We start from the raw sequence: 24,924 nt of genomic DNA on the forward strand, positions 1-24,924 counted from the left end.
GATCCATTTTGACTAAGACTTTGAGGTCCAAGAACTAAACCTTGAGGTACACCACTGAAATCTCTTAAGAGGCTCTGGGCAATACCATGTGCTTGGACACATTTTACTCTAATCAATAAATAACGTGCAAATTGGCCATGTGATTTTCTAGGAGTCCAGCGCTCCATAAGCTTTATTTTGTAAATATGTGATAATTTTTAATGACATCAGCCATAAAATCAGTGGCATTTAAATATGTGGTGAACAGCAGGCAACCAAAACAACAATAAAATATGAAAAAAACAGTGGTTCTTTTTGCAGACAATGTTTCAGAACTCCTGCTTTGTTTCTGTCTCAGCTCCACTGAATGCAGATGGCTTCAGATTGACAGGACAAAATGAAACAAGCATCACTTTGCAGTGGATCCACACAAACAGAAATGTCACCTATATTGTCCACTATTACGCTTCAGAGACAAACATAATTGTACCAGATGGACCTGGACTCATAACTCTCACAGTTCCATCTCTCAATCCTGAGACTAAATACTCATTCACTCTGTTCACTGTGTTTGAGAAAATCAAAAGCAGTGGACAAAGTATTACTGCAGTGACTGGTAAGTTCTATGCTTCATACTAAACAGTGGTGAAGATGATTAAAGTGATCTTGTAGCTGAGAAACAGCACATGAATATCACCTACATAAAAAGGAAAAACCCAGAGATAAATTGTGAATGTGATTACTTTGTGTGGTCTGACCAGTAAACCCTGTGGTACACCAATGGAAATGATTTTGGTGGTGTGGGCAGTCACATCGGCTCGAGCTATTTTCACTCAAAAACTGTTTTTTTTCCAAGCAATGATAGGTAAAATGTATTTCATCAGTGTGTAATCTTTATTATAGATGTCAATGATTAGTCGATGAAGAGCAGGGAAACGGGCAAAAAGTACTTACAAAGCTTCAATGTTGTAAGATAAATTAAAGTGCTGTTTTGTTTCTTTCTCAGCTCCTCTGACTCCAGAAGGCTTCAGGTCAACAGGCCAAAATGAGACCAGCATCACTCTGCAGTGGCTTCACACAAACAGAAATGTCACCTATATTGTCCAGTATGATGGCACTGAGATAAACATCAGGGCACCAGACGAAACCGGACCAGTAAATCTCACTGTTTCACATCTGAGTCCTGGAACTACACACTCATTCACCCTCTTCAGTGTGTTTGAGAACATCAGAAGCAGTGGAGTAAACATCACTGCACTCACTGGTAAGTTGGGGTATTTCATTAAAATGGTGGTGCACATTGTAGTTTTTGACAAGATTTTCCTGCACAAAGTTCAAAACAAAGTCACTGAAGAATGTAATGAGCATCTTCTATGTCTATCAATCAATAATAAATCAATCAGTCAACATTAATTTTTGTTGCCCTTTACAACAACGAAAAGGTGACCAAAGTGCCTAAGACTAAAAACAAGCAATGAAATTAACACGAATAAGAACAGAACATAAAATAAAAAAGTCACATAAAAGCAAAAATTTCATAGCACTACGAACTATTAAAAGCTATTTTGCGTAAATTGATTGTTGAATCAAAATGCATCATCATCATACAGCAAAAATTTGTATGTCAATATTGTTTGGGGTTGACACATCTGACTGGTTCATTTTACTACTTTTGAATTTATGAAATTGCTGGGAAATGGGATGGTGTTATGATACCAAAAATCCCTCAATATATTTATAATACGTAAACATTGATGGACTGAAAATGATTCCTGTTAACAAAAACAAATTCATCATGTGATGGTGCCTTCACAGCAATATGTGTGCAGTCAATAACTCCAATAACATTCAGGAAACCGGCTCTCACTGCAAATGCGCTGTAATGTTGGAATGTGATGTAGCTGAATGACATTCGGATGATTGCGTTCCACATATCTGGCATGACTCGGCGCAAGGTTGACTGGCACATGCCTGACCGATCAGCCAACTCCCATTGGAATGCCCCTGATGCCAGGATGCCCAGCATAGTCAGCACTTGTGTGAGCACCGCCTGGCTCCTCACCGTATTGCGGTCTGGGCCAGCTGTAGTTCTGTGCACAACTCCACTATCAGTGGCCTGGGTAATCGAAATTGGTTTATGAGCCAATTATCGCCATTTGCAAGTAAATCCTCTCGTTCCTTGAGTACACGCTCACGTTGGATTGCACCATTTGCAATGTCCTACAACAACGCTAACACAATCATTGTTAGTGCCATTTTACGCATCACTTTGCGCATGCTTTTATATCCATCCAGATAACTCCAAACACGTGGGTATGTTAAATGTTCATCAGTGTGTCCCTGATGTGTACATCACGCTGATGACGTCTTGTTTTCACACTATTAACGGTTCCCAGCATCACCTCCATTTGTCAGTGGTGGCACAATAGGTGTAGAAATGTGCGTATGCCAGCCAGGATTTTTGTTTGACACACCACACATTTCCACGGTCATTTCACTATTGATACATCTGAACACAAGTGTGGAGACAGACGTATGCCATGTTTTTGTGCATACACACGCTTTGCACATGAGGCCCCAGATCTTTCAGGTTTCGAGTTTCAGCTCCCTCCAAAGATTTTCTGTTGAGTTCAGGTCTGCAGACTGGCGAGGCCACTCCAGGACCTTGAAATGCTTGTTTTGGAACCACTCCTTAGTTGCCCTGGCTGTATGTTTGTCATGCTTGTTTGTCTTGTGTATCATGCTGGAAGACCCAGCCATGACCCATCTTCAATGCTCTTCCAGAGGGAAGGAGGTTGTTTGCCAAAATCTCACGATACATGACCCCATCCATCCTCCCTTCGAAAACACACCCAAAAATGATGTTCCCACCCCCGTGATTCATTGTTAGGACGGTGTTCTTGGGGTTGTTCTCATCATCCAAACACGGCAAGTGGAGCTGATTCCAAAAAGCTTAATTTTGGTCTCATCTGACCACATGACCTTCTCCCATGCCTTCTCTGGATCATCCAGATGGTCACTGGCAAACTTCAAAAGGGGCCTTGACATGTGCTGGCTTGAGCGGGGGGACCTTGTGTGCCCTGCAGGATTTTAAAACATGACTGCACTGTGTGATACGAATGTAATCTTTGCGACTGTGGTCCCAGCTCTCTTCAGGTCACTGACCATGTCCTCCAGTGTAGTTCTGGGCTGATTCCTGACCTTTCTCAGAATCATCCTTACCTCACAAGGCGAGATTTTGCATGGAGCCCCAAACTGAGGACAACTGACAGTCATCTTGTGTTTCTTCTATTTGATAATAATTACGCCAAAGGTTGTTGCCTTCTCACCAAGCTGCTTGTCTATTGTCCTGTAGCCCATCCCAGCATTGTGCAGGTCTATAATTTTGTCCCTGGTGTCCTTAGACAATTCTTTGTCTTGGCCATGGTGGATAGGTTGGAGTGTGACGATTGAGTGTGTGAACAGGTGCATTTTATTGAGATAACGGCTTCAAACAGGTGCCATTTATATAGGTAAAGAGTGCAGAATAGGAGGACTTCTTAAAGAAAAGCTTACAGGTCTGTGAGAGCCAGAATTCTTGCTGGTTGGTAGGTGATCAAATACTTATTTTATGCAATAAAATGCAAAATAATTATTTAAAAATCATACAATGTGATTTACAGAATTTTTTTTTTTTTTAGATTCTCTCACATTTCAAGTGTACCTATGATAAAAAACAATTACAGACCTCTCCATTCTTTGTAGGTGGATCAAATACTTATTTGCCTCACTGTGGATGGCAGACACTGCTCACCAAATTTCATAAGATTTCAATGATTGGCTTCTGATTTGTTAATTTTACAAGGTTTTACATGTTTAAATTTTTGTAAAAACAAAATGTAGATTGTGTGGTCACCTCACTGAAGATGTGTTGAAAATAAGAAGGGGCTGTATTTATACGATGAAAATCAGCACCTCCAAATCCGAGGCCATGGTTCTCCACCGGAAAAAGGTGGAACGTGAGATCGATAGATGGATCGGTGCAGCATCTGCAGTGATGCGGCCGCTGTATCGGACTGTCGTGGTGAAGAGAGATCTGAGTAGGGGGGCAAAGCTCTCGATTTACCGATCGATCTACGTTCCAATCCTCACCTATGGTCATGAGATTTGGCTCATGACCGAAAGAACGAGATCGCGAGTACAAGCGGTCGAGATGAGTTTCCTCCGCAGGGTGGCTGGGTGCTCTCTTAGAGATAGGGTGAGGAGCTCGGTCACTCGGGAGGAGCTCGGAGTCGAGCCGCTGCTCCTCCACGTCGAAAGGAGTCAGTTGAGGTGGCTCGGGCATCTTTTTCGGATGCCCCCTGGACGCCTCGCTGGAGAGGTGTTCCGGGCACGTCCCACTGGGAGGAGGCCCCGGGGAAGACCCAGGACACGCTGGAGGGATTACATCTCTCGGCTGGCTTGGGAACGCCTTGGGGTTCCCCTGGAGGAGCTGGGGGAGGTGTGTGTGGATCGGGAGGTCTGGGCGGCTTTGCTTGAGCTGCTGCCCCCACGACCCGACTCCGGATAAAGCGGAAGAAAATGGATGGATGGATGGATGTATTTATACGACCCAGTATTTTCTGATAACTGAAAAATCAATTTTGTTTTGTAAGAGTTTGTTCTTCAGTGGGGCAAAAGTTTATAAAATCAGAAGCCTTGTGGGAGAGCTTACTGGAGCCAGATGATGTCGCAGCTACTTCATTTTGTTTTTTTGTCTGAATTTATCAAATGTTTTAAACTGAGTCAATTTAGCCTTCACAACAATTATAAGATGAATTCAACGTCTGATCTGACCCACTCTTCATTTTTTCCATGTCTAAACGAACACAGGACTGTGACATTGTCAACAGGCAATCTTAAGTTTGCTGGCATTCAACAGGAGTGTATGCACTCTTCTTGTTTTCTGTTTCAGCTCCCGTAAATCCACAAAACTTTATAATGCTTCAGCGAAATGACACCAGCATCACCCTGCAGTGGGAAAAAAGCCACGGGGCCACGACCTTTCTCCTCCAGTATGGTGATATCAAGACAAAGATCAGAGCACCCGATGGAGCTGGATCTGTAAATATCTCAGTTTCTGAGCTCGCTCCTTCAACCGAATACACATTCACTCTCTACACGCTCTTTGGGAATCTCAGCAGCAGTGGAGTCACCCTCACTACAAAAACTGGTGTGTAATTTTATTGTTTGGTTCTAGTAATATACACTCAAAAATATAAACGCAACACTTGGTTTTGCTCCCATTTTGTATGAGATGAACTCAAAGATCTAAAACTTTTTCCACATACACAATATCACCATTTCCCTCAAATATTGTTCACAAACCAGTTTCAATCTGTGATAGTGAGCACTTCTCCTTTGCTGAGATAATCCATCCCACCTCACAGGTGTGCCATATCAAGATGCTGATTAGACACCATGATTAATGTACAGGTGTGCCTTAGACTGCCCACACTAAAAGGCCACGCTGAAAGGTGCAGTTTTATCACACAGCACAATGCCACAGATGTCGCAAGATTTGAGGGAGCGTGCAATTGGTATGCTGACAGCAGGAATGTCAACCAGAGCTGTTGCTCGTGTATTGAATGTTCATTTCTCTACCATAAGCCATCTTCAAAGGCGTTTCAGAGAATTTGGCAGTACATCCAACCAGCCTCACAACCGCAGACCACGTGTAACCACACCAGCCCAGGACCTCCACATCCAGCATGTTCACCTCCAAGATCGTCTGAGACCAGCCACTCGGACAGCTGCTGAAACAATCGGTTTGCATAACCAAAGAATTTCTGCACAAACTGTCAGAAACCGTCTCAGGGAAGCTCATCTGCATGCTCGTCGTCCTCATCAGGGTCTCGACCTGACTCCAGTTCGTCGTCGTAACCGACTTGAGTGGGCAAATGCTCACATTCGCTGGCATTTGGCACGTTGGAGAGGTGTTCTCTTCACGGATGAATCCCGGTTCACACTGTCCAGGGCAGATGGCAGACAGCGTGTGTGGCGTCGTGTGGGTGAGCGGTTTTCTGATGTCAATGTTGTGGATCGAGTGGCCCATGGTGGCGGTGGGGTTATGGTATGGGCAGGCGTCTGTTATGTACAAGGAAACACAGGTGCATTTTATTGATGGCATTTTGAATACACAGAGATACCGTGACGAGATCCTGAGGCCCATTGTTGTGCCATACATCCAAGAACATCACCTCATGTTGCAGCAGGATAATGCACGGCCCCATGTTGCAAGGATCTGTACACAATTCTTGGAAGCTGAAAATGTCCCAGTTCTTGCATGGCCGGCATACTCACCGGACATGTCACCCATTGAGCATGTTTGGGATGCTCTGGACCGGCGTATACGACAGCGTGTACCAGTTCCTGCCAATATCCAGCAACTTCGCACAGCCAATGAAGAGGAGTAGACCAACATTCCACAGGCCACAATTGACAACCTGATCAACTCTATGCGAAGGAGATGTGTTGCACTGCATGAGGCAAATGGTGGTCACACCAGATACTGACTGGTATCCCCCCCCCAATAAAACAAAACTGCACCTTTCAGAGTGGCCTTTTATTGTGGGCAGTCTAAGGCACACCTGTGCACTAATCATGGTGTCTAATCAGCATCTTGGTATGGCACACCTGTGAGGTGGGATGGATTATCTCAGCAAAGGAGAAGTGCTCACTATCACAGATTTAGACTGGTTTGTGAACAATATTTGAGGGACATGGTGATATTGTGTATGTGGAAAAAGTTTTAGCTCTTTGAGTTCATCTCATACAAAATGGGAGCAAAACCAAAAGTGTTGCGTTTATATTTTTGTTGAGTGTATGTTTTCATCATACACTAGTGTTTCTAAAACTATCTTTTGCTTATTTCATGTGAACAACGGCATCCTTTCTAAACACAACAGCATCTTCAGAAATGCGTAAGTGATTCCAGATGGATTGTTCTACACTTGTGCATTATCTGTTGTGTGTTTTGACAGAAAAACAAATTTCAGTAGTGATTACTGAGATAAGTTTGTCCATGGGTCCACAGTCATTTTTGACCTCATCGGTACAACCAAATTAGACTAAACATTACTGAAAGCACCCTCAATATAACACACCCACCATGAAAACATATGATAGACTTCCCAGTGTGATACCTCAAAAACATGTGACATACATCACATGACCACATAACATGATAACTAAGCGTAACGAACAGTGCAAACTATTCCTGCTTCAACCCTGTTGGCTCAACCAATAATACCTGCATCACTTTTTACAAAAATTGGAGCAATAATATAATTTTTGATCATTCTTGAAATGGAAATTAGTGCTGACTATATCTTTTTGAAATCCTTGTGATCAGACAATCTGGCACACATTTTAACATGATTAGAGGATGGTTAAATTTTGACTGTCCTATGTAATCTTTAATTGGTCCTTATCTAGCTATAGCTCCCCCTATGGGAAGATCACCATCTGCTTTGTTAATTTATTTTCATAGGCTGTGGTATACTGAGGCTGGATTATAGGTGCTGTTAAATACCCTTAAGTGGTACCAAAAGCCCACTTGCCAATGAACTATATAATATGAAATTGCTAATAAAGCATCAAAAATTGTATATACTCAGACTAACTGCATGGATACAAAATGAAAATAAGCTGTGTGGGTGTTTTCCCATATTTTGGATATATGTCAACAGATGTCATTGCTCTGCGTATCAACCTGAAGACATTCCATCACGTCTCAAATTCAGACATCCAGTTTTTGGTCAAGGAGGTAACAATTCCCACTCTTTCAGCTGTTTGCATGTCATGTTTTCTTATTTTTTTTTGTTCTTATTCATACACAAACGGTACAAAGTGGGTTTATTTTCAGTCTTCAGAGGTCACATTTCTGTTCTGTTTTTAACTCTAGTTCTTAAGACGGTATGGCTTGTCACAGCTGGTGTTGCTGAAGGTTGAGTCTGTTAAGACTGAAGACTAGATGATCACAGACGGGGTAAAATGGAACCAGAGACTGAAGGTGCAATGACAAAATGTTCTTTTTCTATGGTCACTATTGAATAGTTTTACTTGAAATATGTTAAAAAAAAAACCTCAAGGATTTTATTTTTCACAAAGTAAATTGTAAATTGTTTGTACATTTATTTATTTATTTATATATATATATATATATATATATATATACGTGTGTATATATATACGTGTGTATATATATATATATATATATATGGGGTATGGTATGGGGTAATACTTATAAAGGTACAACACAATCACTATCAGTAATGCAGAAAAGAGCTATAAGAATTATTCATAATACTGGCTATAGAGATCATACAAATCCACTATTTTTACAATCCAAATTCTTAAAATTCACAGACTTGGTTCATTTTCAAACAGTACAAATTGTGTATAAAGCAATAAACAATTTACTTCCAGCAAATATTAAAAATATGTTTTTTAACAGATCAGGGGATTACAGTCTGAGGGGGAAATTTAATTTAAAGCATCAGTGGGCACGAACAACATTAAAAGGTTTCTGTATTTCTGTCTGTGGGGTGAGGATGTGGAACAGATTGGGAGTGGGGCTCAAGCAATGTCCAAGCATGAACCAGTTCAAACAGCGGTACAAAAATATGTTTTTTTCTGGGTATAGGGAGGAGGAAGGGTAATGAGGGTTAGGGTGTTTTTGTTTTTTGCTTCGGCTTGTAAATATATAGTATTTTGTATGTCAGTAGGTATGTGTAGGTGTATATTTATGTTTGTGTATATATATGTGTATATATGTATATGTGTATGTATGTTGATGTGTGTATGTATATATGTATGTGTATGTGTATATATATGTATATATATATATATATATATTGATATCGGTTTAGGTGTGTAGGAATCTATGTGTATATGTGGCAAAGGGTATTACTGGTTGAGGGGAAGAAGGGGTAGGGATAAATAAGCTGATGCTTCACCCTACCCCTTTTCGGACATGTTGGGTACACAGTAGGAACTTTTTTGTTGTTGTCTTTACTGATCTATCTTGTAATTGTTGTTGTATCAAATGTTCGAAATAAACGGTTTTCATTCATTCATTCATATATATATATATATATATATATATATATATATACAGTGAGGAAAATAAGTTTTTGAACATCCTGCGATTTTGCAAGTTCTCCCACTTAGAAATCATGGAGGGGTCTGAAATTTTCATCTTAGGTGCATGTCCACTGTGAGAGACATAATCTAACAAAATAAAATAAAATCCAGAAATCACAATGTACGATTTTTTAATAATTTATTTGAATGTTACTGCTGCAAATAAGTATTTGAACTCCTGTGAAAATCAATGTTAATATTTGGTACAGTAGCCTTTGTTTGCAATTACAGAGGTCAAAAGTTTCCTGTAGTTTTTCACCAGGTTTTCACACACTGCAGCAGGGATTTTGGTCCACTCCTCCATACAGATCTTCTCTAGATCTTTCAGGTTTGGAGTTTCAGCTCCCTCCAAAGATTTTCTATTGAGTTCAGGTCTGGAGACTGGCCAGGCCACTCCAGGACCTTGAAATGCTTCTTATGGACCCCCTCCTTAGTTGCCCTGACTGTGTGTTTGGGGTCATTGTTATGCTGGAAGACCCAGCCATGACCCATGTTCAATGCTCTTACTGAGGGAAGGAGGTTGTTTGCCAAAATATCGTAATACATGACCCCATCCATCCTCCCTTCAATACGGTGCAGTCATCCTGACCCCTTTGCAGAAGAGCACCCCCAGAGTATGATGTTTCCACCCCCATTCTTCACGGTTGGGATGGTTTTCTTGGAGTTGTTCTCATCCTCTAAACATGGTAAGTGGAGTTGATTCCAAAAAGCTCTATTCTGGTCTCATCTGACCACATGACCTTCTCCCATTCCTCCTCTGGATCATCCAGATGGTCACTGGTGAACTTCACACGGGTCTGGACATGTGCTGGCTTGAGCAGGGGGACCTTGCTGCCCTGCAGGATTTTAAACCATGAGAGCATCATGTGTTACTAATGTAATCTTTGTGACTGTGGTCCCAGCTCTCTTCAGGTCATTGACCAGGTCCTCCTGTGTCGTTCTGAGCTTTCTCAGAATCATCCTTACCCCACAAAGTGAGATCTTGCATGGAATCCCAGACCGAGGGAGATTGACAGTCATCTTGTATTTCTTCCACTTTCTAATAAATAATAACAGTTGTCTTCTACCAAGCTGCTTGCCTGTTGTCCTGTAGTCCATCCCAGCCTTGTGCAGGTCTACAGTTTTGTCCCTGGTGTCCTTAGACAGCTCTTTGGTTTTGGCTATGGTGGACAGGTTGGAGTGTGATTGATTAAGTGTGTGAACAGGTGTCTTTTATACAGGTAACAAGTTCAAACAGGTGTAATTAATCCAGGTAAAGAGTGCAGAATAAGAGAGCTTCTTAAAGAAAAAATGAACAGGTCTGTGAGAACCAGAATTCTTGCTGGTTGGTAGGGGTTCAAATACCTATTTGCAGCAGTAACATACAAATAAATGATTAAAAACAAAGTGGACATGCACCTAAGATGAAAATTTCAGACCCCTCCATGATTTCTAAGTGGGAGAACTTGCAAAATCGCAGGGTGTTCAAATACTTATTTTCCTCACTATATATATATATATATATATATATATATATATATATATATATAGTATATTTCTTTGTAAGGTTGTACAACTTGAAGTATTGAATATTACTGCTATTATTCAGGTAATTGTGTAGTCTTTTATTTTGTGTTGACCCTTAATCTTAATTCATTGTAAATGTACAGTGTCGCACTATCTTGTATCTGACAATAAATGATGACAAACTTGCATTAGTTTGTGTGGTGATATGAACACAAAGAATTTACCACATTTTTATATAAGTATGCCCCTTTGGCTGCTCCCTTGTGTTCACTTGGAGTTGCCACAGCAGATCCAAGGTCGATCTGCATGTTGAATTGGCACGTGTTATAGCGGATGCCCTTCCTGATGCAATAAACATGACATGGAGAAATGTGGCAGGGATGAGGTTTGAACCAGGAACCTTCCACACTGAAACCAAGTGCACTAACCACTTGGTCACGCCTGTCCAGTCCTTGTCCATGTATGTCTTGTTCCAGTGGTGCATTTCCCAGAGCTGAAGATGTTGAGATTCTCTTTGGGAGTGACAAGAATGGACAAGATTAATCAATCAATCAATCAATTTTATTTATATAGCGCCAAATCACAACAAACAGTTGCCCCAAGGCACTTTATATTGTAAGGCAAGGCCATACAATAATTACCTAAAAACCCCAACAGTCAAAACGACCCCCTGTGAGCAAGCACTTGGCGGCAGTGGGAAGGAAAAACTCCCTTTTAACAGGAAGAAACCTCCAGCAGAACCAGGCTCAGGGAGGGGCAGTCTTCTGCTGGGACTGGTTGGGGCTGAGGGAGAGAACCAGGAAAAAGACATGCTGTGGAGGGGAGCAGAGATCAATCACTAATGATTAAATGCAGAGTGGTGCATACAGAGCAAAAAGAGAAAGAAACACTCAGTGCATCATGGGAACCCCCCAGCAGTCTAAGTCTATAGCAGCATAACTAAGGGATGGTTCAGGGTCACCTGATCCAGCCCTAACTATAAGCTTTAGCAAAAAGGAAAGTTTTAAGCCTAATCTTAAAAGTAGAGAGGGTGTCTGTCTCCCTGATCTGAATTGGGAGCTGGTTCCACAGGAGAGGAGCCTGAAAGTTGAAGGCTCTGCCTCCCATTCTACTCTTACAAACCCTAGGAACTACAAGTAAGCCTGCAGTCTGAGAGCGAAGCGCTCTATTGGGGTGATATGGTACTATGAGGTCCCTAAGATAAGATGGGACCTGATTATTCAAAACCTTATAAGTAAGAAGAAAAATTTTAAATTCTATTCTAGAATTAACAGGAAGCCAATAAAGAGAGGCCAATATGGGTGAGATATGCTCTCTCCTTCTAGTCCCCGTTAGTACTCTAGCTGCAGCATTTTGAATTAACTGAAGGCTTTTCAGGGAACTTTTAGGACAACCTGATAATAATGAATTACAATAGTCCAGCCTAGAGGAAATAAATGCATGACTTAGTTTTTCAGCATCACTCTGAGACAAGACCTTTCTAATTTTAGAGATATTTCATAAATGCAGAAAAGCAGTCCCACATATTTGTTTAATATGCGCTTTGAATGACATATCCTGATCAAAAATGACTCCAAGATTTCTCACAGTATTACTGGAGGTCAGGGTAATGCCATCCAGAGTAAGGATCTGGTTAGACACCATGTTTCTAAGATTTGTGGGGCCAAGTACAATAACTTCAGTTTTATCTGAGTTTAAAAGCAGAAAATTAGAGGTCATCCATGTCTTTATGTCTGTAAGACAATCCTGCAGTTTAGCTAATTGGTGTGTGTCCTCTGGCTTCATGGATAGATAAAGCTGGGTATCATCTGCGTAACAATGAAAATTTAAGCAATGCCGTCTAATAATACTGCCTAAGGGAAGCATGTATAAAGTGAATAAAATTGGTCCTAGCACAGAACCTTGTGGAACTCCATAATTAACTTTAGTCTGTGAAGAAAATTCCCCATTTACATGAACAAATTGTAATCTATTAGATAAATATGATTCAAACCACCGCAGCGCAGTGCCTTTAATACCTATGGCATGCTCTAATCTCTGTAATAAAATTTTATGGTCAACAGTATCAAAAGCAGCACTGAGGTCTAACAGAACAAGCACAGAGATGAGTCCACTGTCCGAGGCCATAAGAAGATCATTTGTAACCTTCACTAATGCTGTTTCTGTACTATGATGAATTCTAAAACCTGACTGAAACTCTTCAAATAGACCATTCCTCTGCAGATGATCAGTTAGCTGTTTTACAACTACCCTTTCAAGAATTTTTGAGAGAAAAGGAAGGTTGGAGATTGGCCTATAGTTAGCTAAGATAGCTGGGTCAAGTGATGGCTTTTTAAGTAATGGTTTAATTACTGCCACCTTAAAAGCCTGTGGTACATAGCCAACTAATAAAGATAGATTGATCATATTTAAGATCGAAGCATTAAATAATGGTAGGGCTTCCTTGAGCAGCCTGGTAGGAATGGGGTCTAATAGACATGTTGATGGTTTGGATGAAGTAACTAATGAAAATAACTCAGACAGAACAATCTGAGAGAAAGAGTCTAACCAAATACCGGCATCACTGAAAGCAGCCAAAGATAACGATACGTCTTTGGGATGGTTATGAGTAATTTTTTCTCTAATAGTTAAAATTTTATTAGCAAAGAAAGTCATGAAGTCATTACTAGTTAAAGTTAAAGGAATACTCGGCTCAATAGAGCTCTGACTCTTTGTCAGCCTGGCTACAGTGCTGAAAAGAAACCTGGGGTTGTTCTTATTTTCTTCAATTAGTGATGAGTAGTAAGATGTCCTAGCTTTACGGAGGGCTTTTTTTTATAGAGCAACAGACTCTTTTTCCAGGCTAAGTGAAGATCTTCTAAATTAGAGACGCCATTTCCTCTCCAACTTACGGGTTATCTGCTTTAAGCTGCGAGTTTGTGAGTTATACCACGGAGTCAGGCACTTCTCATTTAAAGCTCTCTTTTTCAGAGGAGCTACAGCATCCAAAGTTGTCTTCAATGAGGATGTAAAACTATTGACGAGATACTCTATCTCACTTACAGAGTTTAGGTAGCTACTCTGCACTGTGTTGGTATATGGCATTAGAGAACATAAAGAAGGAATCATTAGATTAGGAAAGAACATATCAGAGGGACAGCTCAGGTGGGACGGTTTGGAGACAAAGTCAGAGAGGCGAGACGAGATGGTTTGGACATGTGCAGAGGAGGGACCCAGGGTATATAGGGAGAAGGATGCTGAGGATGGAGCCACCAGGCAGGAGGAGAAGAGGGAGACCAAAGAGGAGGTTCATGGATGTGCTGAGAGAGGACATGCAGGTGGTTGGTGTGACAGAGGAAGATACAGAGGACAGGGTGAGATGGAAACGATTGATCTGCTGTGGCGACCCCTAACGGGAACAGCCGAAAGACAAAGAAGAAGAAGAAGATGTCCTGGTTCTCCAACAACTGACGTGGACCTTGTTAACCCAGGCAAGGTTTGGTTAAGTGCACTTGTTTCCATTGCAGAAGATTCTAGGTTCAAAACCACCTATGCCTTGTCTCAATGTAATATGGAGTTGTGTCAGGAAGGACATCTTGTGTAGAAGCTGTGCCAAATCAACATGCAGATCCTCCTCGGATCTGCTGTGGCAACCCCAAGTGAAACAAGGGAGACGCCAAAGGGACTTACTTTAGTGTGTGCTAATATGGGTCATGATACCAGAAGATGTGCCGGCTAAAGCACATATGGATATCCTCAGAGTACATACTGTTAGTGGTTTTCTTTTACTTTGTACACCATCCCTAGTAGCATTTGTTGTGCACTGTGAGAGTAAAGTACTACACCAACAAAGAAAGAAATCCAGAGTATGGGTTCAGTCAATTGGTGGTGAAGATCGTATGGCATCATCTGCGTGGCCAGAGAGTGAGAGTAACGCTGCCAGCACATCCACAGTGCACGGATTATCTTTGTTGTTCTCCCATGTTAATATTTCCTGCTGCTCTATGACACATGTCAGTAAAATATATGTAAAATATTTTTCATACCAAAGTTAACTTGCTTTAATAAGTGTAATTGTTAAATCTCAAATGTGGGAGTTTGTGCTTTTACCGACGTTCATGTTTTGTTCGGCTTTAACGATCGACTCATGAATCATGATTTTTCCAAGCAGCTTAAAAAAAATCTTGTTTTACAAGTTGACTTAGCAGCTATGCTGTTTTTCTTTGTTAAATGGATATTTGCTCAGTAATTGGTGATGATTGTGGGGGGGTTTTGTTGTATTTTTTTTTTTTTTTAGTTTTGCTATTGTATATTGAATTTTTTCCCTCCTATTTCCACATTGTCATTTTTGTTTGGTGCACAGGCAGGTCTGGTGGCCAAGCAGTTCAAGTCCACCCCTGTCCATTCTCCATGTAACCTCACCATGCAGATCCATCTCACATCTGCTTTTCTCATGAGGGGTCCCAACCCCTCATGAGAAAAGGTGGAAGCTGATAGAACTTATTTTTATTTACGGTTATTGAGGCATCATCCTCGACCCCTTTTGCTTAAATCAATATCAGTCATGTATGATTGGCTGATTGATCACGTATTTTCCACTGTAATACAAAAAGTTTGTTTACCGTGGGCAGCACGGTAGTACAGTGGTTTGCATTGGTGCCTCACATCAAGCAGGTCCTCGGTTTACATGGAGTTTGCATGTTCTTCCAGTGTTTGCATGCACTCCTGCCGGGTTATCCGGCTTCCTACCACTTCGAGAGACACGCGGCTTTGGCGAATCAATGACCGCTCTGTCCAGGTTGTGCTCTACCAGGGAGGCTCCAACCCCTGTAAGTGGTGAATGGTGTATTGGATAAAAAGCAGAACCTTGAAATTTAGTCTTTTCAGAAATTGTAACAAAAACAACTGTTATATAACCAAATACAATGCAAATGAACCCGTTTTATTTTGCATGCGATACTGACTTTCTTCTTTGGAAAAACACTTGTGAAAATGCAGTTGAAACGTTATGAGTCAGTTCTGGACAGGATGCGGTTAAAAGAAAAAAAAAATGGGAGGAGTTTTGGCTTCACAACCACTAAAGCCTTTGATCAACAGGTCATGTTTTCCGACAAGGTAAGACCAAAGTCAAGCCATTCACTTCACTGCAGGTTAACTGCACAGCTACAATAACTTGATTGGCACTTCTACTTGTGAGGTATTTTGGAGCTGGAATGCAACATATTTTAACACTGTGGGTATGTGTGTGTTGTATTACAGAGAAATGTGAAGTTATTGTTTGGTGTTTAGTGTGTTTCTTTGTAGGCAAATGTGCAGAGTGACTTTCACATTGCAGAGTTCCTGCCGTGTGACCTTTTGGACTTTGGTCAGTAAACTGTCACATGCAAAGACGCCGACAAGGAAGTTCAGCTGAATCTACTAAAACTGTCAGGAAGAAATCTTTGAAGCTGAGCTGGAACTGTTAGTATCATGATCTCCAGTTTTGTGTGTCATTGTAGTCAGTTTGTACTTTACTTTGACTGATGTGTTCTGGTTGTTTCTGAGGTCATGGCTTCCGGCGTTCTCCTGTCAGATGTGCAGTTTCACTGTTATATATGTCAGAATGTGTTCTCCGAACCCGTCTCCATCCCCTGCGGTCACAGCTTCTGCTCGGCATGTATTGCGTCGCACTGGGATAGTGGTCTTGCAATCAACTGCCCCAAATGCCAGCGACCCTTCGAGAGGCGGCCGGAGCTTTGCGAGAACTCTTTCGCCAAGGAAATGGCGGAGCAGATCCAAGCAAGGAAGCAAAACGCAGCAAAATCTGGCAGCGTGTACTGCGACGTGTGTGTTGGAAAGAGCGCAGAAGCCGTGAAGTCCTGCCTCATGTGTTTGACATCTTACTGCGAGAGCCACCTGGAGCCTCACACCAGGGTGGCTACTTTGAAGACCCACAAGCTAACTGACCCTGTGACGTCATTGGAGAGCCGGATGTGTAAAATGCACCAAAGGCTGCTGGAGCTGTTCTGCAGGAGCGACCAGAGATGCGTATGTGTGCTGTGTACTGAAAGTGACCATCGCTGCCACGACACCGTCGCCGTAGAGAGGGAGAGCGAGCAGAAGAAGGTAACGTCCCAAACGCCAATTAAAAAATCAGATTGGTGATTTACAGTGTAGTACAAGTTGCGCTACTGATGTGTGATGTGTGCAGGCTCAGATGAAAAGGATGCAAAGTGAAGTTAAGCAGATGATCCAGGAGAGACTGCAGAAAGTGGGGCAGATTAAATGTTGTGTGGAGCTCAGCAAAGTAAGTGGTTCCTCTGCTTTGGAGTTCTGGGTCTTTGGAGTTCTGGGTCTTGGTTGCCGCTTTGCAAATATTTGACTTTTAATTGCGTTTTGTGATTATTCCCAACATGATCAGGAATCCTCCAAGAGGGACATTAACCAGAGTAGGAAAGTCTTCTCCACACTGATTCGGCTCATGGAGAGAAGCCAAGCTGAGCTGGTTGAGATGATACAGAGGCAGCAGAAGGCAGCGGAGCAACGAGCAGAGAAGATCATTGCCGAGCTGCAGCTGGAAGTCACTGAGCTTGAAAGGAGAAAGAGCGAAATGGAGAAGCTTTGTCACACAGACGACCACCTCTGTATACTGCAGGTTACAACAGAATATATATTTGTTTAAAACATACTCAAAAGTCTGTTTTTGAGCTGGCTACCTGCTAGATAGCCATGTTACCCTGCTTGATATGCCATTTTATCAACTGGGTGAGTGTAAATTACCTAGCTCAACCTCTGCCTAATATTAATCAAAGAATATATTTTATGATGATTAAATCTTGAGTTAGAACTGACTGCAAACTATATGATGTATATATGGTGGCTGTTGCTTTCATCCATACCTAATAGGAAAGTAGTACCAGATTGGTCATCAAATCCTTGCGTGAACTACTTTTGGGAATGTCACCTTTTGGGAAAATTGTGGACAAATCTACAGCATATATTTCAAATTTACACCAAACTGTCTGCCGAAATGCAAAGCTTACATCTGTGTTCGGATCCTTTTTGTTCCCTTTCTTTCTTGTCATAAATCTATTCTCACCTTCTCCCATCTTTGACTCTTGTATCATATCTCAGCCACTTCTACATTTTTCTTATTCTTTTGCGACTTGTTTTTATTAGAGGTTTCCCTCACTGAGTTCTCCTCCGCCCACTGCGGCCCACGCTGATGTGCATTCACTTACATGTGTGGGGACTATAAGGAGGGCAGTGGCCAACACTGAGCAAGAGCTGCAGTCAGTTTTGAAACAGCTTTCCTTCCAAGGTCAAGTCATTTTCTTCAATATTATCTTCTTCAACATCTCTTATTCATAAGTCTTTGTGTTAAACTGTATCAGGAGCTTGTTTGATGTTTGTATGTTTTGTCTTACAGAGCATGAGAAAATGCAGAATTATGCAGGTATAGTCTGGCTTGATATTGCCGTTGACTGCATATATACTAGACAAACCCTCCACCACATCACCCATAGGTTTTCTGAAGACCACGATTAGCACTCTGATAGCGTGGGCACTACAGATTTTGCCATTTTAGCAATGCTTGACTTCACCGAACTCCTAGTCAACTTATACGGTGCATCTGAAAAGTATTCACACCGCTTCACTTTTTCCACATTTTGTTACGTTGCAGCCTTATAACAAAATGGAGTAAATTCATTTTTCACCTCAAAAATTCTACTCACAACACTCCATAATAACAATGTGAAAAACGTTTTACATTTTTGCAAATTTAATAAAAAAACAAAATTAAGAAATCAGATGTACATAAGTGTCACGCCCTTTGTTCATTACTTTGTTGATGCACTTTTGGCAGCAATTACAGCCTCAAGTCTTCTTGAATATGATGCCACAAGCTTGGTGCACCTGTCTTTGGGCAGTTTTGTCCACTCCTCTTTACAGCACCTCTCAAACTCCATCAGATTGGATGTGGAGTGTTGGTGCACAGCCATTTTCAGATCTCTCCAGAGAGGTTCGATCAGTTTCAGGTCTGGGCTCTGGCTGGGCCACTCAAGGACATTCAGAGTTGTCCTGAAGCCACTCCTTTGATATCTTGGCTGTGTGCTTAGGGTCATTGTCCTGTTGAAAGATGAACTGTCACCCCAGTCTGAGGTCAAGAGTGCTCTGGTTTTCTTCCAGGATGTCTCTGTACATTGCTGCATTCATCTTTCCCTCAATCCTGACTAGTCTCCCAGTTCCTGCTGCTGAAAAACATCCCCACAGCATGATACTGTCACCACCATGCTTCGCTGTAGGGATGGTGCCTGGTTAACTCCAAACATGATGCCTGGCATTCATGCCAAAGAGTTCATTCTTTATCTCATCAGACCAGCGAATTTTGTTTCTCATGGCCTGAGAGTCCTTCAGGTGCCTTTTGGCAAACTCCAGACGGACTGCCATGTACCTTTTACTAAGGAGTGGCTTTCGTCTGTTCACTCTACCATACAGGCCTGATTGGTGGATTTCTGCAGAGATGGTTGTCCTTCTGGAAGGTTCTCCTCTCTCCATAGAGGAATGTTGGAACTCTGAGAGAGTGACCATTGGATCCTTGGACACCCCCCTGGTGAAGGCCCTACTCCCACAATCACTCAGTTTAGACGGGCAGCCAGTTGTAGGAAGAGTCCTGGTTGATCCATATTTTTCCATTTATGGATGATGGAGGCCATTGTGCTCATTGGGACCTTCAAAGCAGCAGAAATGTTTCTGTACCCTTCCTCAGATTTGTGACTCAAGACAATCCTGTCTTGGAGGTCTCCAGACAATTCCTTTGACTTCATGCTTGGTTTGTGTTCTGATTGTCAACTGTGGGACCTTATATGTAGACAGGTGTGTGCTTTTCCAAATCATGTCCAATCAACTGAATTTAGCCCAGGTGGACTCCAATTAAGCTGTAGAAACATCTCAAGGATCATCAGTGGAAACAGGATGTACATGGCAAAGGCTGTGAATACTTATGTACATGTGATTTTTTAGTTTTTTTAAATTATTATTATTATTATTATTATTAATAATAAATTAGCAAAAATAAAAAAAATTACCTTGTCATTATGGGGTGTTGTGCGTAGAATTTTGAGGAAAAAAATAATTTAATCCATTTTGGAATAAGGCTGTAACATAACAAAAAATGTGGAAAAAGTGCAGCACTCTGAATTCTTTCTGGATGCTTTCTAAATGGGTAAAGCAGTGAAGTGTGGACAAGACCCATGACCTGAATGAATGAAGGCTGAGCATGCCCACCTATCCCATAGTTACCAAGCTAACAACAAGCTAACGTTGGTTCAGTTGTTAATGCTTATACAGAGGTGGGTAACCCCAGCTTCAGTTAGTGAAACTTCAACCATGTATGACATGAAATGATACAAACTCTGTATCCATCTGCCAGTTGATATTCATCTGGACCCCAGAACTGCAAATCCTTGGCTTGTTCTGTCGGAGGATTTGCAACAAGTCTCAGATGGAGAAGTTGAGCAGAAACTGCTGGACCTTGTGGAACGCTTTGATACAGCACCATGTGTGCTTGCCACCACAGTTCGTAAAGATCTACTATGTGTTAGAAAATTCTCTTGTTGTTTCTAAAGATCAAGTTGTGAGATGGATGTCTTTTGTTACACAGGGCTTCACCACAGGGAGGCACTACTGGGAGGTTGACGTTGGTGAGAAGACAGCGTGGGACTTGGGTGTGGCTCGAGAGTCGGTCAACAGGAAGGGTCTGGTCACACTGTGCCCGGAAGAAGGTTATTGGGCTATTTGCTTGAGGAGTGGTCATGAATACCGGGCATGTGCTTCACAGGCAGAGCTACTGTGTCTCTCAGAGAGGCCTCAGATTATTGGTATCTTTTTGGATTATGAAGATGGGACAGTGTCCTTCTACAATGCAAAGACCAAGTCATATATCTATTCCTTTACACAGTTTCAATTCACCGACACAATGTTTCCCTATTTTAATCCAGAAATGAGCGACCACGGCAACAACAAATCACCACTCGTCATCCGTCCTGTAAATAGCATAGATGGAGATATGGAGTTAGATAATGTTACAATATAAAAGTGCATCTTTAGTCTTCTTACCACTCATGTAGTCCAGTGTCCAGGTCTTCAAATGCAACAATTGAAAATGCATGTTCAGTTTGTCAGGAATGCTGTGCAAATTCATGTCTGTGGTCCACGCAGTATGAGAAGGAGGAATGTTTAAGAACTGGACCAAGATCAGCTGGATGTGTGTGTAAAGCCGTCACGTGCCTCTTGAGGTATTGTTCAGATTTACAAACTTTTTATGCTTTTCAGAGAAGTTAAACCGTTCCCCTAGGGCTAAACCATTTAGGAGACTGTAATTTGCAGGGTCGCTAGACAGCAGAAATTTCAACTTCACAGCACCCTGTGGTGGTCAGTTTTGGGAACATCCTCCAAGAACATCTTTCAAGTTTGTCCACCTTTCGATGCTGCATGGAACACATGCGTCGCTGGTCCAATATGGGCACCATGGGACCCAGAAAGTTGTGCTTACATGGCTACTGACATAAATGTCTGAAATATGCCATTTGGCCAGTAATTAAGAGTTGCATTCTTCACAATGACACACTAACAAGGTAGGTTAGCGTCTTATATCAGTGTTGTGTAATACATCTTGGTGTCTTCCAGTGGGAGTCAAACACCAGACTTCTCGCTCACAAGACCAATGCGCAATAAGGTCAGCTCCTACTTGCATATTTCAATATGGATTTCACCTTGGGAGATTTCATGTTTATCTCCCAACACCTTTGAGCTCATCCCAATCACAAGACCATTCACCAAGTTAGGATCTGGGTTTCGCATTGCAACAGAAGTAAAACTTAATCCTCATGAAACTAGATCTTTAAATGATTTATTTATGATGTAAGTGTTGTATTAAAACTTTACATAGCCATGTGGTAAACATAAAGACAGGATTGGACCTCCCTGTGACAGTACTGCAGTTCAAAATGAATTCCAGCTTTGTCATCCAGTCAGAATGTGTTTTTTTTTGTCCTGTGACTTCATCCTGGGGCAGCCGCTCTAACATGAGGCTAAAACCCACAGGCTCCAGTGTATATCTCGAGTGTCTTTTGGCACTGGGGAGTGAGGTTTTTCCTGACTTCATTGTATGCACAGCACTCCAACTTGCCGCCGTCATGCTTGTGGGATGAAAAAAAAAAAATCATATTCCTTGAATAACTGGTGGAAACAGTCAACATTTTCCCTCATCTTTGTGATTCATTTATTATTTTTCTGAGCAGTAACTCAGTCTTGTGTCATGTTCAAAAAGAAATTACAAAGGAATGTGTTAACCCAATTCATCGTAGCTGTGACTGTAAAGTATTAAGATATCAGTGACGTGATTTTATTTTCTTTTCAGTACTATGCTAAACAATGTGAAAGTCTAGTTTTAATATTTCAAAACAGTTCTGTTGCATGCTAATCAAGATTACTTTTGATTTTTCTTGTTTTTATTTAAAAGGTATAATAAAATAATTTTGCAATTGTACAAAGCCATGTTGTACATTACCATGACCACGGATCACTGAGTGATGAGACGATCACTTGACATACTGTATGTAGAGGTAGACCTACAGTAGAATGTTCCCCCTCTACAAGTTCTTAGCAAACAAGGCCCTTGATGATGGAATACCTCTTAGAGAATCACAGTATACAATCATTTATTAGATACAACATGACATAAGTCATGATTTCCTGAAATTTTCCTGAAAGGGAATAGACTACCAAAATTAGCCACAGATTATGTCAAAATTACATCTTCCAGCAAACTGGTTTAAAATGACTGAAAACTGTAATCTGTAGGTTGTGAATTTGAAAAAGTCGAACTCGGTCACATTTGCAGACGCCTGTTCAGACAGTACCGTTTTCTTAATGCTAATCAGATTAGCACACAGTTGGGATTAGCGTTGTGGCAGATGGAGCTCTGAAAAAGACTTGGAGTCTTACAAACTGTACACTGACAAACACGCCATTGAAGGGAAGGAGCAAACATATTTATTACTTTTGAAGTATCCACTTATTACTGTTTTGCTAAAAATTCAACTAGCACACCTGATAACAGACAAGCTAATATGAGTTGGGGAAAACAGCTGGATAAAGATGAATTCAAATTAATGTCTAATGTCGACTGCAAAGGAAGAATGAAGAACCTGATGAATAATTAGATGTTCAGAAGATAGCGGTAAGTTAAATATTTTATGGATATGGTTTGTGACTGTGTCTATGAAGGGTGAACATCTGAGGCTAATCGCATTCCTCTCAGAATTTGGTTTATCTTAATCAGTCTATTATGTTAGTAAATACAAAACTGTTGCTTCCATTTATTACTTGTTCATAATTTGTAAATTTGAACAATAACAATTAAAAACCACCAACTTCCAAAGTTTGGTTTGATTTTTATTTGGTAAAAAAAAAAAAATCATGCATGTAAAATACTCAAGTTACAGAGGAAACCACAAAGTGATACCAAATAAATATGTCCATAAAATGACATATATAAAATACAAAAAATAAAAATGACAGACAATGATATCGTCAAAATCACAGAAAACAGAAAATAAAGCACCAAATGTAACAAATGTTTGTCAAATATACATTTATATTTGATTTTGTACTTTACTCCATAAAAACTGACCTTTTAAAAAATGTCTCTTGAGCCACTAAATTGGACTTATCGCGTAGACTTTTTCTGCACACCAGTAGACTGTTGTTACATTCTCATTGCCCATGTTCAGTAGTGTGTAAATCTCACGTGACTAAGCGTGAGCTCCCACCTCCGCTGTCGGCATAGGGGGCATGAATTTTTTGGGGGGCCATATTCGTCGAAAACACATACAAGGAGCAGATCTCCCAGCTTATTCCACAGGGCACTTTGCACTATGATCACTCACAGTCCAAAAAAACGGCTACAACAGGATGAAACGGCTTCATCTGGGTGAGTTACAGGCATTTGTCGCAATGTTATCCATAGATTCAGTCATGTCCATGTATTTACACAGAAGATGCATGCCCACATTAAAAGGCACTGCTACCCATGGCATTTGACATGAGTGACTTGCGAAGTACTCTGTGCGCATGTACCAAACAGTGTTACAACGGTCTATTCCCGTATGCATAAAAGAGCTCTCTATAAAACCCTTTACTCTCTGTACTATGCATGAAATGTCACTTGCTCCTGTTCTGATGATGAACCAGTTTAATATTACGAGGTACTCCACTTGGGAGTTTTTTGTTCATTTACATTTCCAAGTTGTCCTTACACATGCTTACATTCAACAAATTCATCGCTATGTCCTCAAGGAACAATGCATATTCACTGCATTTTGCAAATTTGACTCACTTTTGATTCCTGCTTTGCAGCATCCTGCAATTATTTTCATTTGTATAGCACCAAATCACAGCAAAGTTGCCTCATGGTGCTTTACACAAGTATGGTCTAACCTTACCAGTTAATTCTGCTCACTCTATAATGTGACTTTCCACTGTTAGAAGGATGTTTACAGTAGTTCTTTGTTTATTAGGACTTCCTGCTCTTGGTTTACTTGATTTCTTGTTTCAAAAAGGGTTGCCACAATTCACATCTGCTTGTGAATGGAGCTGAATGGCTTGCTTCATGTAGTGTGCTAGTGTTTCAGCACTGAATAAATAGGAAATTTAAAGGTTTGTTTGATTTAATTTAGTGTCAAAGGAACTGTTAACAGAAAAAAATCTTTTTAGTTCTATGAGATTCATTTATTTGCAGATGATGCACTGCTATAAATTATGTTTTTGTTTTATTCACCCTAGAAAACTGGAGTGTCCTGACTGACTGAGTCTAAGCAAGCAGTGTGATGTCACCAGTGGTGGACGGGACAGCCGGGGATCTCCCAGTCAGAGATGTGGGACAGATGAGGGGAGGGCTGATGCCCACGGTGCCAGGTCTGTTGGCAGATATTGCTGCATGTGCTTTAGTTTAAAATGTGTTTTTGTACTTTGAATGTTACCATTGGTTTTTTATCATGATATAGATAGTTTAATCATGAAATTACATAAACACAATAACCAATATAGGCAAGTTTATTTCCTGATCTGAGGTGATCAGCAATCTGTTGTGGAGTGATTTCAATTTCACTACATTTTCTGTAGAAACTAAAGATGTTGAATGTGATTTTGTTTTTAATGTTGCTCAGAAAAACAGCGTATGTTCAGCTTGGTAGGGGTTGATGTCTGTGTATCATGAACTTAGAAAATATTCATCAGATCAAATTTTACAAT

General features: G+C 41.0%; 3 protein-coding genes across 3 annotated transcripts in view; all 3 read left to right on the plus strand.

Moving 5' to 3' along the window:
• The window catches only part of LOC117505404 (tenascin-X-like), a 72,309-nt gene extending 64,236 nt beyond the window's left edge, over positions 1 to 8,073 (plus strand). Inside the window, exons 54-59 of the mRNA XM_034165049.1 lie at positions 338 to 595; positions 986 to 1,243; positions 4,913 to 5,170; positions 6,906 to 6,920; positions 7,689 to 7,765; positions 7,904 to 8,073. Of these exons, the coding sequence (XP_034020940.1) occupies positions 338 to 595; positions 986 to 1,243; positions 4,913 to 5,170; positions 6,906 to 6,920; positions 7,689 to 7,765; positions 7,904 to 7,972 (935 nt within the window). The 3' untranslated portion in view covers positions 7,973 to 8,073. The remainder of the gene's footprint in view (positions 1 to 337; positions 596 to 985; positions 1,244 to 4,912; positions 5,171 to 6,905; positions 6,921 to 7,688; positions 7,766 to 7,903) is intronic.
• A 7,880-nt stretch (positions 8,074 to 15,953) lies between these two features.
• On the plus strand, positions 15,954 to 21,237 carry LOC117505192 (E3 ubiquitin-protein ligase TRIM39-like). Its single transcript, XM_034164761.1, has 7 exons — positions 15,954 to 16,734; positions 16,820 to 16,915; positions 17,030 to 17,263; positions 17,788 to 17,929; positions 18,038 to 18,064; positions 20,042 to 20,187; positions 20,273 to 21,237. The coding sequence occupies exons 1-7, from the start codon at positions 16,177 to 16,179 to the stop codon at positions 20,702 to 20,704; spliced, it is 1,635 nt and encodes a 544-aa protein (XP_034020652.1). The 5' UTR covers positions 15,954 to 16,176; the 3' UTR covers positions 20,705 to 21,237.
• rpgrip1 (RPGR interacting protein 1) overlaps positions 20,296 to 24,924 on the plus strand; it is a 31,783-nt gene continuing 27,154 nt past the window's right edge. Inside the window, exons 1-2 of the mRNA XM_034165050.1 lie at positions 20,296 to 20,393; positions 24,457 to 24,588. Of these exons, the coding sequence (XP_034020941.1) occupies positions 24,501 to 24,588 (88 nt within the window). The 5' untranslated portion in view covers positions 20,296 to 20,393; positions 24,457 to 24,500. The remainder of the gene's footprint in view (positions 20,394 to 24,456; positions 24,589 to 24,924) is intronic.

The sequence above is a fragment of the Thalassophryne amazonica genome, chromosome 23 (genome assembly GCF_902500255.1).
Source record: "Thalassophryne amazonica chromosome 23, fThaAma1.1, whole genome shotgun sequence".
Classification (NCBI taxonomy): Eukaryota; Metazoa; Chordata; class Actinopteri; order Batrachoidiformes; family Batrachoididae; genus Thalassophryne; species Thalassophryne amazonica.